The sequence below is a fragment of the Cydia amplana genome, chromosome 10 (genome assembly GCF_948474715.1).
Source record: "Cydia amplana chromosome 10, ilCydAmpl1.1, whole genome shotgun sequence".
Taxonomy (NCBI): domain Eukaryota; kingdom Metazoa; phylum Arthropoda; class Insecta; order Lepidoptera; family Tortricidae; genus Cydia; species Cydia amplana.
Genome location: NC_086078.1, coordinates 18,923,034 through 18,941,309, shown reverse-complemented (window position 1 = coordinate 18,941,309; position 18,276 = coordinate 18,923,034). Strand labels below are relative to the sequence as shown.

Sequence of the window (18,276 nt, the reverse complement as noted above, 5' to 3'; positions counted from 1 at the left end):
ATTGCGCATCGTCCGACCATGAATATAAATCATGCCCACACCAAAAAGATCAGACCAAAACAAAGTGCCACAACTGCGATGCATTTAATAAACAAGTAACTGAGGACCAACACAAGCTAAATACAGCACATAGCGCTACATCAACTTTTTGCCCCCGAATGCGATCTATGATACAGAGAATAAAATCGCGCATTGATTATCAACCTAATTAAGATTTAACATATTAAAACTTACAAATGTAACTTTAATCTTTAACGATAGTGTCATATTGTAACTTTAGTAGATCCTATCCGATCCTATCTGTAAAATACCTTTGTTATTGAATCTATTATTGCACCATTTCGCTTTACATAAGAACTATCGTATTTATTGGTTTACGCTGATAAAAATTGCAGTTATTTGTCTTATCACATACCATATAAACCAAGAATTTTGTTAAAGGCTTAGAATTAAACTCTAATCTCTTGCAAGGGGGCGGTGGCCGGGCGGCCGCCCGCACTCACTGACTGTGGTGAGGCGGGCGGTCGGGCGGCACTTAGCGTCCCCTTAAAATTATCTATGCACTATCTTTCTCTTTATCACATGAACACTAAATTTTCAATTAAAATAACTCGCATAGTAATATCCAAGCTCTTGCAGGGGGACAGTGGCCGGGCGGCCGCCCGCACTCATTATTTTCTGTCATGGGGCGGGCGGTCGGGCGGCAGAACTTGTCCCCCCAAAACTTCATTTTAGGATAGCTGGTCGCCCGTATTATTAGCGAGGGCCGGTTATCCCTAAATTAAAATCAAACAAACACTCCAGTTACACTCAACACACACCTAATAAAAACATACTACACTCAACATGAAGTGGGGGAGTTTTTAGTCCGTAGGCGGCTGGGCACCATTCCCAGCTGAGTCGGACATAACCGTCGGTACGGGCCGGCGGTATACATGAGTATTTTCTCCCTCACCGCAAAAAAAAAAAAAAAAAAAAAAAACCTAACCTAACCTAACCTAACCTAACCTAACCTAACCTAACCTAACCTAACCTAACCTAACCTAACCTAACCTAACCTAACCTAACCTAACCTAACCTAACCTAACCTAACCTAACCTAACCTAACCTAACCTAACCTAACCTTTTTTTTTTTTTTTTTTTTTTTTTTTTTTTTTTTTTTTTTTTTTTTTTTTTTTTTTTTTTTTTTTCGTTGGAAAAATGCTTTATGCATACCCGCACACCCGGGGGAGGAGATGCGGGTTATGTGGGACTCGGCAAAGGTGCCGCTACCCACTAAAAAACCAACGGTATGCCTGCACGCCGCCGGTGGGGCGTGGCCACGGGTTCTCTAGAGTACGCAACCGCAGCCACGCCGGCGCCGCCCGCCTGTGCAGCGGGCCCTTCTCTTGTGGGGGGCTAGAGAGAGACTTCTACCCCTGCCTCCTCAGAAGGCGCGTGGGCATACCACGCGCGCCCTCTCTGCGAGGCCTATGTAATGGGCAGCGACGCCCCCGCGCCGCTGCCCAGACCTCGCTAGGTGGGGGGGAGGAGATGGGCATACGCTCTCCTCCGGGCCCCTGTGCGCTTGCGGCGGATCGGGTGCGAGGCTGGGTTGGCCTCCCTTTCCCTCTCCGCTGCCTCCTTCTGCGACATTACATCCTCGCAGAAGGAGAGGACCGCTTTCCACGACCTCTCGTCGGCAACCATAGCCTTAACTACGGCTGGCAAGGAGAGGTCGTTCCCCACCACTGCCGCGAGTTCGCGGCGCTGCCCCTCCCAGGCTGGGCATTCCTCCAGGGTATGCTGCGCCGTGTCCTCGCCGCAGCCACACTGGTGGCACTCCGCCGTCTCCTCCCGTCTTGCGTACCGGTGCAGGTAGCTCCCGAAACAGCCATGCCCCGTGAGCACCTGCACCAGCCGGAAGGTTAGCGAGCCCCGCTCTCTCTCCAGCCAGTCTTGTAGGACCGGCCGGACCGCCTCGACAGTCCTGTGTCCTTCCTCGCGTCCAGCCAGTTGCTCCTCCCATTGGAGGACAATGGACTGCCGGACGAGGAGCTTTTGCGCCTCTACCTCCCTAGGCGCAGGATGGAACTCCCGCAGCCGGAGCTCCCTGCGCCACTCGTACAGAGACGCCTGGGCCTCCGCCTCCAGATCCCAAGGAGGCGTTCCCGCCAGCAAGCACGCCGCATCGTATGAGGTGGTGCGGTACCCGCGTACGACGCTGATGGCCATCGCCCTCTGAGCCTTTCTCAGCAGGGCGATATTTCGGGCCGCCAGATTCTCCGCCCAGATCGGCGCCCCGTACAGGGCCATCGATCGCACCACCCCCATATACAGACGGCGGCTCGCTACCTCCGGCCCCCCGATATTGGGCATCAGCCTCTTCAGTGCGGCCGATGCTGCCATTAGTCGGGGGGTCAGGCGGGCAAAGTGCTCGCGGAAGTTCCATCGGGAATCGAGGACAAGTCCAAGATATTTCATGTCGGACTTTACCTCGATTCGGGTGCCACCAACGATGATGCTGGATCCTGCAGGCGGCGCCTTCCGGGCTGCGTGGAAGCAGAGCGCCTCGGACTTGTGTAGCGCCACCTCCAGACCCAGCATCGTTATACGCCTCACCACCTGTGCCACCGTCACGGTGGCGAGGCGTGCTGCTTCCCGGTACGAGGTCCCCCGGGACGTGACCAGCGTGTCATCTGCGTAGCAGGTCACACTTGACCCCGGGAGAAGCTCCCCCCGCAGCACCCAGTCGTACCCAATGTTCCACAGGAGCGGCCCTAAGACCGAGCCCTGTGGAACACCGCACGTTGTCTCCCACCTTGTAAGCCCGCCACCCCGGACCGGATACTCCACACACCGCTCCGAGAGGTAGGACCCGACTATTTGGCACAAATAGGGAGGCACTTTGTGGTATTTCAGCGCCTCCCTAATGCACGACCACGGCAGGGTGTTAAAGGCATTGGCGATATCCAGGGACACCGCCAGAAGAACCCCACCGTGGTCAACCGCCTCATCCGAGAGGGCTTTGATGCGCGCGACCGCATCTACGGTCGACCTGCCCTCTCGGAATCCAAACTGATGCTCGGACAGGTCGGGTCCTACTCCTCGGAGGTGCTCGACGAGGCGAGCGCAGATGATGCGCTCGAAAAGCTTGTCAGCCTCGTCGAGCAGTACGATCGGACGGTAGGCTGATGGAGATTCCGCGGGACGCCCGTCCTTTTTTAGGAGGACGAGCCGGCCGGTTTTCCATATGGTCGGAAATTGGCCGGACCGTAGACAGGCGTCCAGTAGCCCGCGGAATCTCTCCCCTAGGGACCGCAGCGCCAAAGCCAGGACGCGTCCTGGGATCCCATCTGGACCCGGTGCCGTGTTTTTGGCTTTTAGCCTCCGCACGGCTGCGTCTAGCTCTGCCTCCGTTACCGGAGGCACCCCGACTTCCGCACCCTCGAACCCTGCGAGCTGATGGGGAGGTGCCATTTCTGGGGGCTGGTGTTCCGGTCTGTTCGGAAACAAGTTGGAAACAACCACCCCCAGTAGTCGAGGCTCGAGACTCTCTGTCAAGGGGGGGGCCCAAGGGCGTAATTTACCCCTGACCGTCTTGTACGGCCTCCCCCATGGGTCTCGGTTTAGAGTCTCGAGAAGCTCCGCTCTGGCGCTCGCCTTCGCCTCGCAGATGGAGAGCTGCAGCGCCTTGACCGCCTCCCTGTAGGCACTGTACAGCCGCGTCTCCTCTTCAACGTCTCGGTGTCTGCGTCGACGGGACCGTGTGTACTGGCGTCTCGCTCTGTTGGAGCGGGATCGGAGTTCACCGATTTCTCGCGACCACCAGTACACTTGACGCTTCGGAACCTAACCTAACCTAACCTAACCTAACCTAACCTAACCTAACCTAACCTAACCTAACCTAACCTAACCTAACCTAACCTAACCTAACCTAACCTAACCTAACCTAACCTAACCTAACCTAACCTAACCTAACCTAACCTAACCTAACCTAACCTAACCTAACCTAACCTAACCTAACCTAACCTAACCTAACCTAACCTAACCTAACCTAACCTAACCTAACCTAACCTAACCTAACCTAACCTAACCTAACCTAACCTAACCTAACCTAACCTAACCTAACCTAACCTAACCTAACCTAACCTAACCTAACCTAACCTAACCTAACCTAACCTAACCTAACCTAACCAGACCCGCGCCAGACGTGGTCCGGACCGGTCGAGCTGCGCCGCGCTCCGCCACTTTGCGCCGAATAAATGCGCCATCCGCGTGCGCCGGGGAAACATATAGTTTGAGTGCAGTGCGCGCCACGGTGCGAACTAGGTTGCGCCATTCGAGTGCGCCAGTGACAACTTTTTCTAAGTGTTTTGCGCCGCGGTGCTAACAAACTTGCGCCACTCGCGTGCGCCAGCGAAGAACATCCTGAGCGCTTTGCGCCACGATACTAACAAATCTGCGCCACTCGAGTGCGCCAGACTGCGCCGTTGTGCGCCGGAGTGCCGTGTCTCCAGCCGTGCGCCGCTACGCCACCGCTGCGCCAATTTGATAGCCTTGTGGGCCAGGACATTGCCATTAGATACAAAGTCGCGCGCCATCAGTGGAGCAGAGCGGTCGCGTCCACTGGTAGCCCCTGAAATCTTGCGCCTTTTTGGCGATTTTGCGCCATTGCGCTCCGAAGTGCGCCATCGCGCTCCCAGTCGCTCCTTTGCGCTCCGTGCGCCAAAGTGCGTCGCCGCGTTCCGAAGGCACCATCGTGCTCCGAGTTGCGCCGCTGCGCTCCGTGACGCGCCGTTGCGCCCAAACGCGCCTGTGCCATTGAGCGCCAAAGTGCGCCATCGTGCTCCAAGTAGCGCCGCTGCGCTCCGAGACGCGCCGTTGCGCCCAACTGCAGCAGGGCGCATTCACGCTCCAGAGTGTGCCATCGCGCTCCGTTTGGCGCCACCTGCTCAAACTCGCGCCATCGCGCTCCAAAGTGCGCCATCGGTGGAGCAGAGCGACTACACGACCGACCAAGAACACACGACCGACCTTCACGGAGCCCCGGGCCGCTGCACAGTTCTCCGAAGCGCTACTATAGGTTAGTTTTGTATTGTAATAAAGCATTAGATTCTTAAGACACCACGGACTGCTCATTTTGAAATAAGTTTAACGGCTCTATACATATAGAGAAAAATTGTGTAATTATTTGTGTAAATTTGGTTGTAAATTGACGGAGTCTGTGACCCCAAATCCATATTGTACTTTTATTGTATATACTAGATTTTAAGACATTGTCTGAGACTCTCGACACCATAGTTAGATTTAAGAGACTAGAGTCTGCGACTCTAAGTAAATACAAAATCAGACCTTTCGACCCAACTGGCGAAAAACTACTTCTATTTTATTGTTAATTGTTACCCTATTGTTTATTTTGCGTGTTGTTGACTAAAAATACATTAAAACCCCCCCTTTACAGGGGTTCAGATAAACAACTATCAATGGCAATGTTTAGGACTCCTATGAAGGGCAAAGACGACCTGGGAACGGAAATGCCGTCTCCGTTAAAGACGCAAGAGAAGGGCACCTCACATCAAAAAACGACGGCCGATGGGCTCACGGAAGAGGCACCTGCCCCAAACGTGAGACGCAGCATCGGAGAGTGGGAGCAGGGAAAGAGCCGTATTCCCATACCCCCCAAAACTACTCCGACCACAGTAACGAAGCGGGCAGGTCCCACGGAACGGGTGAAGCTGGACAGCACTTTCCGGCTCTCACAAAGCCCATCGTCGGGAGGGGCCGCGTGTGCTGATGCGACATCGCCAGTCCCCGCGGCCCCCCCGGTGTCGGCCGTGGGTACCAACATCCCAAAACCACAGGCCGGCCCGTCGACAAGCAAAACAGCTATGTTCCCAAGAACCGCCGAGGCCAGAAGACTCATGGAGAAGGCTAAAGACCACCTAGATAGATCTGGGAATATAAAGAAAGACATGAAGCTGTCGGTAAAGGACATCCTAGACAAATTGTACAAGTTGGTGAAGGAAGTCGAACAGAAAGGAGCCGGAAAAAAGGAAAACCCCGAGAGGGTGGTGTCTGAAGCAACAGCTACAGACACAACCTTCACGGCAGACGCGGAAAAAGAGAGAGAGGAGCATGAGAGAAGAGCCGATAGACAGGAAAAAGTGATAGATAAAATGGAAAACATGCTAAGAGACAATGAAAGAAAACAAATGGAATACTCAGAAAAGATAGATGGATGTGCAAAGAAGATAGAAGAACTCAAGGAAGTAATTGAAAGGCAGAAAGATATGATGGAGAGGGCCACATACGCGAGCGTAGCAGCAGCCAGCCAAACTGGCAGAAAGATCTCGGAGCAGGCTGTGCTGCACTCAGTAGTGATCACCTCAAGGAATGAACAGGATACGGGAGACGAAGTATTAGAAAAAGTCAGAGAAGCGGTAGACGCAAAGGAAGGATGGGTGAAGATAGAGAAGGTTAGAAAGGCAAAGGATAGAAAGATTATCATGGCATGTGGGACACAGGAAGATAGGAGAAGAGTGAAAGAAAGAATTGAGACCATGGGAAACAACCTTGTTGTAGAAGAAGTAAAAAACAAGGACCCGCTGCTTATACTAAAGGGGGTCCTAGCAAAACACAGCGACGAAGAGGTGCTGAGAGCCATCAGGAATCAAAACAGATGGATCTTCTGTGATTTAGAAAACGAAGAAGATAGGATGGCAATAAAGTTCAGAAAGAAAACACGAAACCCACATACGTGCAGCATGGTGCTGACCGTGTCACCGGCAATATGGAAGAGGGCGATAGAGAAGAATAAGCTCCGAGTGGACCTTCAGATAGTTCAAGTGGAAGACCAATCCCCTCTGGTCCAATGCTCCAGATGCCTCGGCTATGGACACAGCCGTAGGTTCTGCAACGAGTCCGAAGACAGCTGCAGCCACTGCGGAGGACCGCACCTCGGAGCAAATTGTCCGGAAAAAGTACTCGGCGACGCACCAGAATGCATAAACTGCAAAAGAGCCAAAATTACAAATAATATGCACAATGCTTTCAGTAGGGAATGCCCCATCAGGAGAAAATGGGATGCCATAGCAAGGGCCTCTGTGGCCTATTGCTAAAGTTGTCCCGGCAAACACAACCCAGTACTCAATTATACAGGCGAACCTCCAACGAAGCAGGCAGGCTACAGATGAGGTACTCTTGGAAGCTCAAAAAAGGAAGACAGCAATCGTACTTATTCAAGAACCATATGTCGGCAATATAAAAAGGATGAAGAGCTACCGAGGAGTAAGAGTATACCAAAACTCCAGCAACGGAGAAGGGACTGTCAAAGCATCAATTGCAATACTGGACAACGACATCGACGTAATACAGTGCCCAGAATTAACTACCAATAATATCGTGGTAGTTAAGATCCGAACGAGAGCCTGGACGGTGACCCTCGCATCGTACTACTTTGAACCCGACCAACCGATAGAGCCATATATAGAGAAACTCAAAGAGCTATCAACGAAAGCGAGGGGAAAACTTGTGATTGGAGGAGACGCAAATGCCAAAAGTATCTGGTGGGGCAGCAAACAAGAAGACCATAGAGGAGAACAAATGAGCGGGGGACTCATGGAAATGGGACTTCAGGTTCTGAACACTGGAGACATTCCTACATTTGACACCATACGCGGAGTAGTAAGATACAGCAGCCATGTCGATGTGACAGCATGTTCCGAAGACATTCTGACACTAGTAGGAGGATGGCGGGTCATTGAGGGGCTCACGTGCTCAGACCACAACGGCATAATCTTTAGCATTAAACTAAAGAAATCAACAGGGATAGCAATAGAAAGGACCACAAGACTGTACAACACCAGGAAAGCAAATTGGAAGCAGTTTCATGAGAAAATGCTACAATTTATGACAGAAAATAACCTCACAATAGAGGAAATAGACAAACTGGACAATACAAATGACACAGAACAAATAATACAAAAGTACAATAAAGTAATCACGGAGACATGTAAAACAACAATACCTAATAAAAAGAAGAAGGAAATACTAAACTTGCCGTGGTGGTCTGAGAAACTTGAGACCCTGAAGAAAGAGGTCACCACCCGAAGAAGAAGAATCAGGAACGCAGCACCACACCGAAGACAAACTGTAGTCAGTCTTTACCTGAAAGAAAAAGAAACGTATGAAAAAGCGGTAAAAGAAGCGATGGAACAAAGTTGGAAGGAATTTTGCAGTAAGCAGGACAAAGAAGGAATGTGGGAAGGGATTTACAGGGTGATAGGGAGAACGGCACAGAGAGAGGAGGATCTCCCGTTAATGCAGGAAGGCAAAGTACTGGATGCAGAGGGATCTGCAAGATTCCTAACGGAAACTTTCTACCCCGGGGACGCAACTGAGGGCGATAACAGACACCACGAGCGTACAAGAATCCTAGCAGAAAGAATAAATGAGGGTGGTCATGGTGAACATGACCCACCGTTCATATACGAAGAGCTAGATGCAGCATCGAAATCGTTTAACCCAAAGAAGGCACCCGGGTCCGATGGTTTCACAGCAGATATCTGCACAAGTGCCATAAGTGCGGCTCCTGAATTCTTCCTGACTTTGCTAAACAAATGCCTAGCACTCCACTACTTCCCAAAGACCTGGAAGGAAGCAACAGTGGTTATACTCAGAAAGCCGGGAAAAGAGACCTATACAACCCCAAAGTCCTACCGGCCAATAGGACTATTACCGGTACTGGGGAAGATATATGAGAAGATGCTGATGAACCGCATCAAGCACCACATACTACCCAGGATCAGTTCCCGTCAGTTTGGTTTTATGCCCCAAAGAAGCACGGAAGATGCACTAGTCGCCCTCACCAAGTACATAAAATCAAAAATAAAAGAAAAGAAAATTGTCACCATGGTATCGCTGGACATTGAGGGCGCTTTTGACAGTGCCTGGTGGCCAGCCATTAAGACCAGACTGGCGGAGGAAAAGTGTCCAGTGAACCTGAGGCGGGTAGTCAGCAGCTATCTAAGCGATAGACAAGTGGAGGTTAGATATGCGGGGGCAAAGTGTAGGAGGAAAACAGAGAAAGGATGCGTACAGGGATCCATAGGAGGGCCAATATTGTGGAACCTGCTGCTGGACCCTCTTCTGAGGCAAATGGAGGGTCTTGGGCACTACTGTCAAGCCTTTGCGGATGACGTGGTTCTAGTGTTTGAAGGCAGGGAAGCCCGGGACATCGAGAGACAAGCCAATGCCGCCCTTGAACATGTTCGGGAGTGGGGTGTCGAAAATAAGCTTAGATTCGCTCCCCATAAAACCAATGCGATGGTAATAACTAAAAAGCTGAAATATGATACACCACGCCTAAGAATGGGAGGGGTCGACATTGAAATGTCCTCGGAGATAAAGATACTCGGGTTGACCATTGACAACAAACTGACATTTAATGCCCATGTGTCCAACGTCTGTAAGAAAGCCGCAAACATTTACAAACAGTTGATAAGAGCAGCCCGCGTAAACTGGGGCTTAAGCCCAACGGTCATCCGCACAATATACACCACAGCAGTGGAGCCCGTGATTCTCTATGCTGCAGCGGCATGGGCACCAGCAGCCGAAAAACTTGAAGTCCGCAAAAAATTGAACGCAATACAGAGGGGATACGCACAAAAAATGTGCAAAGCCTATCGGACGGTATCTTTAAACTCGACACTGATACTCACGGGGACGCTCCCTCTAGACCTCCGGGTTCTGGAAGCCGCGTCACTGTATGAAGCAAAGAGAGGAGCACCCAGTCACCAGCTGGCCGATAGGGAGACCGAACAGATGGCACCCAAAATACTGGCCCCGCACCCAGCAGAACAAACAGGGCTGCAGTTCGAAAACCTGGACGACGAGGAGCAGTACTTGCGACACAGCGAATACGCCGTGCGCATATTCACAGATGGTAGTAAGATTGAGGGCAAAGTGGGAGCAGCGTTGTCGATATGGAACAACACAGCGGAAACCAGGGCCCTTAAGCTTACCCTATCACCCTACTGCACCGTTTACCAGGCAGAACTGCTGGCCATATGTAGGGCAACAGAAGTCGCACTCAAACACAAAGAGGTCACCTTTGGCATATACAGCGACTCAAGAGCGGCACTACAGACTGTAATTAATACAGGTTCCACTCACCCCCTCGCAGTCGAGGCCAGGAGCAACCTGAGAAGTTGCAGACTCCAGAATAAAACGATATCCCTATTCTGGATAAAGGCACATGCGGGGTTGGGTGGAAACGAGAGAGCCGACGAGCTAGCTAAGGACGCGGCCCTAAAAGGAAAGAAAAAGCCGGAGTATGATAAATGCCCCATATCGTTTATAAAGCGGGCTATCCGTACCGAGACAATAAACGTATGGGACAAAAGGTACAAAACGGAAGAAACGGCTTCAGTAACTAAAATCTTTTTTCCAGATGCGACGACAGCTCACAAAACCGTGCGGAAACTCCACTTTGATGGAATAATTACGCAGCTGCTCACGGGGCATGGTGGGTTCTCCTCATACCTGAGTCGATTCAGGTGCAAGGAGAGCCCATCATGCCTCTGTGAACCGGAGGCTGAAGAAACGATCCAGCATATAATTATTGAATGTCCCATCTTTGCTAAACTCCGATATGACACAGAACACCTTTTAGATGAAAAACTCAGCTTAGATAACCTGGCAAACATAATTAAAAGTAAAAAACGAGAATTATTCTTACAATACTGTAGACAAATAATAGTTAAGGTAACAAATAGAAATAAGGTAGCATAAGTAAGATATGATAAATACATATAGTGAAGTATATGCATACATATCATATAACAAACATAGAGTGAAAAATGTAAAAATAAAAATAAAGAATGTAAACATATAAAATAAGCCGATTTGTGAAAATAAAAATAAATGTAAATAAAGAATTTACCCCAACACATAAACCCCTGACAAAACAGCAGTAACATATTATGGAACAATTACTAAAAACATAAAACTCTAGAATGTAAACAACCCGAGATTGTAAAACCTAAATATATGTAAATAAAGAAGTACCCAATCCCCAAATTCCTGAAAGAATAGTATTAGAGTAGTAATAGAAAAGCGAAGAGAAAATGGCCTCATCCAGGCCTAAGTAAAGTAAATGGTCAAGCAGACCTTAAGCAGCGAAAGACGATGAATGAAAGAAAGATAAAGTATGCAGAATGGAAGTGCGAGAAGAAAGCTAGCGAGAACTAGAATGAACGAGTTAAAATAGATATTGCAAAAACTGGCTCCAATCATGTTGGAGGATAAGAAAAAAAAAAAAAAAAAAAAAAAAAAAAAAAAAAAAAAAAAAAAAAAAAAAAAAAAAAAAAAAAAAAAACCTAACCTAACCTAACCTAACCTAACCTTTTTTTTTTTTTTTTTTTTTTTTTTGTTGACGGAGTGGGGAATGCGTTTACGCATCCCTCCCCGGCCGTGGGGCAAGGCCATAATGGGGAGGGTATGTGGGACTCCCTCTCTCGACTCCCTCTCCTAGCGAGAAGGAGCGAAAGAGAATACCCACTAAACCCCACTCCGTTGTCCCCCTCTCAGACGTTGTATGGGGGCATCATGGGCTCGCGCATTCATTCCTCCATGATGCCCCCCGTCTTTTCCCGGTGTCCCCAGGGAACCCGCACTTTGGGAGGGGAGAATCAATGACCATTCTGATTCTCCCCCCAGACGTAGGGCCTAAATATCCATATTTTGTCCCTCACAGGCCCGTTGGTCGATATTACTCACTGGTGGGGCTCTTTGGGTCTTCGGAAGAGCCTCTTTGCCTTTTGCTGGTGGGGGCGTACAGGAAAAGCCACCCATTATGTGTCCCGCTGGGCGTTTGGCCGCATGACATACCGAGCAGAAGGCAGTCTCCGCCTTGCAGTCCACCCTCTTGTGGTCCGGCCTGCTACACCGGAAGCAGAGCCCGCTCCTGTCTACTGGCGACGGGCATAGTGCTCTGGTGTGCCCCGTGCCCATGCACCTGAAGCACCTCATCGGTGTTGGGTCCAGCGCCACTACCAAAGCCGAGGACCATCCTATTTGCAGTCGACCCGCTGCGGTGACCCTCTTGGCTGCCGTTATAGGGCACTGTGCCAGAGCCGACGCTGTCCCATTATATTGGGCCCTGATTGATCCCACCTTAACTTCATTCATTGAGCACTCTCCTAATTTAGCGATTGCTCCCGCGATCTCTTCCTGAGTGGCTGCCTCATCTAGGCCCGAAATGCGTAAGTCCGCCATTTTGGTGGGCCTGTATACTCGGGCTTCCTCTCCGATCACCTCCGTCATTTTTCGGCAGAGTTCGTCAGCCGCCCTACCATTGTCGGACCCGGACACCTCAAGTATCCTGGCTCCAGCAGCTGTTTTGCGGACCTTGACGTGCTCTACACCCACATCAGCAAGCTTCACCGATTTGGTGACCTTAAACAAAATTGAGGCGTATGTCGCCTCAGACTCCGGCTTCAAGGCCATCACGATCGCGGCCGTGGCGGGCACAACCAGCTTCCGTGGGCCCGCTGGTGCCGGTTTCCGAGCCGGGGCGGCAGGGGGGGAAGGGGGCTTGGCGGATTTGCCATTGCCCTTCCTGACAACCTGCGTCCAAGACTCAGCAGGCTCTTGTGTTTTTGTTGCCGGCTGCGAGGGTGGAGAGGCACTAGGCTCCTTCACCGTCTTCTGCCTAGGAGCAGAGTTAGCCCTCTTCTTGGTCGCTGGTGCCGAAGGCTGGGCCACAGGGGCCTTAGGCTGCCTTGTGGGCGGCGCACCTGTCACTGCCCTTGAGGGCGGCGCCCCAGATTGAGGTTCCGGCTGGTTCGCAGTCGTCTTATTCCTGTCCGCAGCGAGAGGAGGGCGGGGGACCGGCTCAGGGAAATAGCCCGTGCGGGCCGAGATCATGTTTCCCATGGTAATTGTAAGGTCCCGCTTCAAGTCCTCCTTCAATTCCTTGAGGGCCTCTTTGAGGGCCTCAGAAAAGTCCGTCGCCTGGTCGCATTGGGCCGTCGGGCCCTGTGAAGGCTGGATTGTCCTCTCAGATAAGGCTCTACGAAGGGCCTTCATCTCGGTCTGACATTGGGCAAGTTGCTCCCGCATTAGGTTGTTATCCGCCTTTAAGGCCCGCAACTCCTCATCCTCTACTCTATCCGCCAGGACGTCAGTGGCCGCCAGGATGTCCCGGCAGGCCTGGTTCAGTTTGCCCCAGACTTGTCCATTTAGGTTGCCGGATTTTCCAGCAGCCTCTAGGACAATATGGGTCGCTTCCCGCACTATTTCTATGTAGTCCGTCCCTGTGTATAGGGGCGGGCTGGTTTCTGTCATTTCTTGACTTGGAGAAGGGGACGGGTTCACCATCCACGGCTCCTTATCCCCCTTCTTTTTGTTGTCCCCCTGGGACCTTCTTAGGAGTAAAGGGGGGACCACTCCCTTTTTCTTTCCCTCCTGGCTGTCCAACACCTCCAAGAGCAAGTCCTCCTTATAGGCCTTCAGTCTGGCCTTGGCTGCTGCCAGGCCGGTAAAGTGGCCTATGGAGGCTTTCTTCGCCATGGCCTTGGCCCTACCCCTCAGCGAGGTGCTAACTTTAGGCCCGCTCCCGACGTGAGTCTCATAATCCAGGACCCGGTTTCCCTCATGGGGCCTCTTCTTGGAGACGGCCTCAGCCCTGTCCTGGCCCTCCATAGGTTCCTCCCAATCGGGCGAGATCGGAGAACCCGCCCCTGAAGCCCCTTTATGGGGCCCAGTGATTGGAGCCATCTCCGGATTCAACCCCTGCGCGGGGTTATCCATATAATTACTACGCAAAGACCACCCCTTATGGGTGGAATTCGCCTAAAAAAGGTGAAAAACCAAAACACCTAACCTAACCTAACTATTTTGGTCAAGTGCGAGTCGCAGCAGAACCAAAACAGCAAAAACAAACTTAAAATTATTTTATGCGACGGGCTGTAGCGTCACTCCTGGTTGAGCTACAAATCTCGAACCAAGGTCAAAAAATAGTTCTAAGTATGTGCTATTTACCACTAATTTTTAAAACTAAAAATATTAAATATTTTACAATTTACAAAATTTCTAAGACGAAAACCAACTTATGTTTGCGTTTACCGACGCCTGATAAACAGGAATAGCAATCCTTTAAAAAATTAATAACTACTAAACTAAGCCCTCTAAAAATATAATTCAAACGGATTTGAAATCCCTACAACTAGCTTAATCTAACTAACCTACTACAAAGAATTTATTTACACAAGAACAGAAGATATGATTTTTTGAAAGTGAAATCTCCTAACGTCGTCAACCGCAAATGGGGTAAACTTTTTACCGAACTCGTGAAATTTGAACTCCAATATCTCCCGAACCAGAGGTCGGATCGATATGGGGTAAAAAGCTCCGTGTAGAGCAAAAAGCCGACCCAATTACAAAATTAACAGACGTAGGAGAAACACAAAGAAAAAGAAGATGTGAATTTTTCAAAGTGAAAAAGCGCCTGAAGAAAAAAGTGAATTTATATGTAAAGTGAAAGAAATTAAAAATACTATAGAAATCTAGGGAAAGGCTGGGAAAGAACAACGGTATAAAATAGAACTCAATTAGCTTTATCTCGCCACAAAAATTCGCAAAATTCCCTCAATTCTACCTCTCAAATTAACCTCAACCTTTTTTTTTTTTTTTTTTTTTTTTTTCGTTGGAAAAATGCTTTATGCATACCCGCACACCCGGGGGAGGAAATGCGGGTTATGTGGGACTCGGCAAAGGTGCCGCTACCCACTAAAAAACCAACGGTATGCCTGCACGCCACCAGTGGGGCGTGGCCACGGGTTCTCTGGAGTACGCAACCGCAACCACGCCGGCGCCGCCCGCCTATGCAGCGGGCCCTTCTCTTGAGGAACTTCTACCCCTGCCTACTCAGAAGGCGCGTGGGCATACCACGCGCGCCCTCTCTGCGAGGCCTATGTAATGGGCAGCGACGCCCCCGCGCCGCTGCCCAGACCTCGCTAGGTGGGGGGGAGGAGATGGGCATACGCTCTCCTCCGGGCCCCTGTGCGCTTGCGGCGGATCGGGTGCGAGGCTGGGTTGGCCTCCCTTTCCCTCTCCGCTGCCTCCTTCTGCGACATTACATCCTCGCAGAAGGAGAGGACCGCTTTCCACGACCTCTCGTCGGCAACCATAGCCTTAACTACGGCTGGCAAGGAGAGGTCGTTCCCCACCACTGCCGCGAGTTCGCGGCGCTGCCCCTCCCAGGCTGGGCATTCCTCCAGGGTATGCTGCGCCGTGTCCTCGCCGCAGCCACACTGGTGGCACTCGGCCGTCTCCTCCCGTCTTGCGTACCGGTGCAGGTAGCTCCCGAAACAGCCATGCCCCGTGAGCACCTGCACCAGCCGGAAGGTTAGCGAGCCCCGCTCTCTCTCCAGCCAGTCTTGTAGGACCGGCCGGACCGCCTCGACAGTCCTGTGTCCCTCCTCGCGTCCAGCCAGTTGTTCCTCCCATTGGAGGACAACGGACTGTCGGACGAGGAGCTTTTGCGCCTCTACCTCCCTAGGCGCAGGATGGAACTCCCGCAGCCGGAGCTCCCTGCGCCACTCGTACAGAGACGCTTGGGCCTCCGCCTCCAGATCCCAGGGAGGCGTTCCCGCCAGCAAGCACGCCGCATCATATGAGGTGGTGCGGTACCCGCGTACGACGCTGATGGCCATCGCCCTCTGAGCCTTTCTCAGCAGGGCGATATTTCGGGCCGCCAGATTCGCCGCCCAGATCGGCGCCCCGTACAGGGCCATCGATCGCACCACCCCCATATACAGACGGCGGCTCGCTACCTCCGGCCCCCCGATATTGGGCATCAGCCTCTTCAGTGCGGCCGATGCTGCCATTAGTCGGGGGGTCAGGCGGGCAAAGTGCTCGCGGAAGTTCCATCGGGAATCGAGGACAAGTCCGAGATATTTCATGTCGGACTTTACCTCGATTCGGGTGCCACCAACGACGATGCTGGATCCTGCAGGCGGCGCCTTCCGGGCTGCGTGGAAGCAGAGCGCCTCAGACTTGTGTAGCGCCACCTCCAGACCCAGCATCGTTATACGCCTCACCACCTGTGCCACCGTCACGGTGGCGAGGCGTGCTGCTTCCCGGTACGAGGTCCCCCGGGACGTGACCAGCGTGTCATCTGCGTAGCAGGTCACACTTGACCCCGGGAGAAGCTCCCCCCGCAGCACCCAGTCGTACCCAATGTTCCACAGGAGCGGCCCTAAGACCGAGCCCTGTGGAACACCGCACGACGTCTCCCACCTTGTAATCCCGCCGCCCCGGACCGGATACTCCACACACCGCTCCGAGAGGTAGGCCCCGACTATTTGGCACAAATAGGGAGGCACTTTGTGGTATTTCAGCGCCTCCCTAATGCACGACCACGGCAGGGTGTTAAAGGCATTGGCGATATCCAAGGACACCGCCAGGAGAACCCCACCGTGGTCAACCGCCTCATCCGAGAGGGCTTTGATGCGCGCGACTGCATCCACGGTCGACCTGCCCTCTCGGAATCCGAACTGATGCTCGGACAGGTCAGGTCCTACTCCTCGGAGGTGCTCGACGAGGCGACAGCAGATGATGCGCTCGAAGAGCTTGTCAGCCTCGTCGAGCAATACGATCGGACGGTAGGCGGATGGAGAGTCCGCGGGACGCCCATCCTTTTTTAGGAGGACGAGCCGGCCGGTTTTCCATATGGTCGGAAATCGGCCGGACTGTAGACAGGCGTCCAGTAGCCCGCGGAATCTCTCCCCTAGGGACCGCAGCGCCAAAGCCAGGACGCGTCCTGGGATCCCATCTGGACCCGGTGCCGTGTTTTTGGCTTTTAGCCTCCGCACAGCTGCGTCTAGCTCTGCCTCCGTTACCGGAGGCACCCCGACTTCCGCACCCTCGAACCCTGCGAGCTGATGGGGAGGTGCCATTTCTGGGGGCTGGTGTTCCGGTCTGTTCGGAAACAAGTTGGAAACAACCACCCCCAGTAGTCGAGGCTCGAGACTCTCTGTCAAGGGGGGGGCCCAAGGGCGTAATTTACCCCTGACCGTCTTGTACGGCCTCCCCCATGGGTCTCGGTTTAGAGTCTCGAGAAGCTCCGCTCTGGCGCTCGCCTTTGCCTCGCAGATGGAGAGCTGCAGCGCCTTGACCGCCTCCCTGTAGGCACTGTACAGCCGCGTCTCCTCTTCAACGTCTCGGTGTCTGCGTCGACGGGACCGTGTGTACTGGCGTCTCGCCCTGTTGGAGCAGGATCGGAGTTCTTCGATTTCTCGCGACCACCAGTACACTTGACGCTTCGGAGGCCGTGGCTTGGCTCGTGACATGCCTGCGTCACAGACTTGTGACATGGCTTCGCGGAACCAGGCTGCCTCCTCCTCGGTCTCCACAGGCCCAGGAGATGTTGTCCAGGCCTGGACGAGGGACGCTATCTCCACCGCTTCACGATCCAGGCTGTTCAGGGCCCAACGAGGGTAAGGGGTCGCAGCACGGCCATTCGGACGACGATCCGTGTCTGTCGTACCTCCGGAGGACGTGGAGACATCAAACCGGATGTACAAATGGTCTGATAATGTCTCCACCGTCTCCAGTACTCTCCAGCCACGGACGCGGGTCGCGAGTGCCGGGGTCGCGAACGTCACGTCCACTATAGATTCTCCCTGCCAGCGCACGCAGGTGCTGGCCGACCCTCGGTTCAGAACCGACATTCCGGTCATCGTCGCCCATTCCTCTAGAAGGTCTCCGCGAATGTCGGTTGCGGGACAGCCCCAGGCCATGGATTTGGCGTTTAAGTCACCTGCGACAACTACCTGGCGCGGTTGGGTCTGCCCAACGAGAGCCGCCAGCTGGCCGAGGAAGGCTTCGAACTCGGAGACTCTTCTGTTGGGGGAGAAATATACCCCGATCAGGGTAATTTCGCCCCAGAGTACAGCCACATAGCCTTGGCCCCTCGACAACGTGGAGGGGGGCGGTATGCCCTCTACCCCTGCTTTTGTAATAATGGCCACCAAGCCATCCAGGTCCGCAGCCCAGTTGTGGCTGGGGGGGACGTAGTACGGCTCGGCGACCACGGCAACATCTATCGACCACTGCGCCATGGACTGCAGGAGGAGATCTTGCGCCCCGGCGCAGTGGTTTATGTTCGCCTGGAGGATCCGATTAGTTGACCTCGTCATTTGGCGCATTGCTAATCGGACCCTCTTGTGCAGCCAGAGGCGCCGCCACTCCAGGGGTGGCTGGTTTGTTGGTCACCTTCCGGGACATGCG

The 18,276-nt window shown here is 52.6% G+C and overlaps 1 protein-coding gene across 1 annotated transcript; it reads right to left on the bottom strand.

The window, feature by feature from the left end:
- Window positions 1–11,709: 11,709 nt before the first annotated feature.
- Window positions 11,710–13,794, bottom strand: LOC134651739 (uncharacterized). Its single transcript, XM_063506839.1, has one exon. It carries the CDS (start codon window positions 13,792–13,794, stop codon window positions 11,710–11,712), a length of 2,085 nt encoding a protein of 694 aa, XP_063362909.1.
- Window positions 13,795–18,276: the final 4,482 nt, after the last annotated feature.

Coding starts and splice junctions, on each gene's coding strand:
- LOC134651739 (XM_063506839.1), bottom strand. CDS start 13,794: ATGGATAACCCCGCGCAGGGGTTGAATCCGGAGATGGCTCCAATCACT.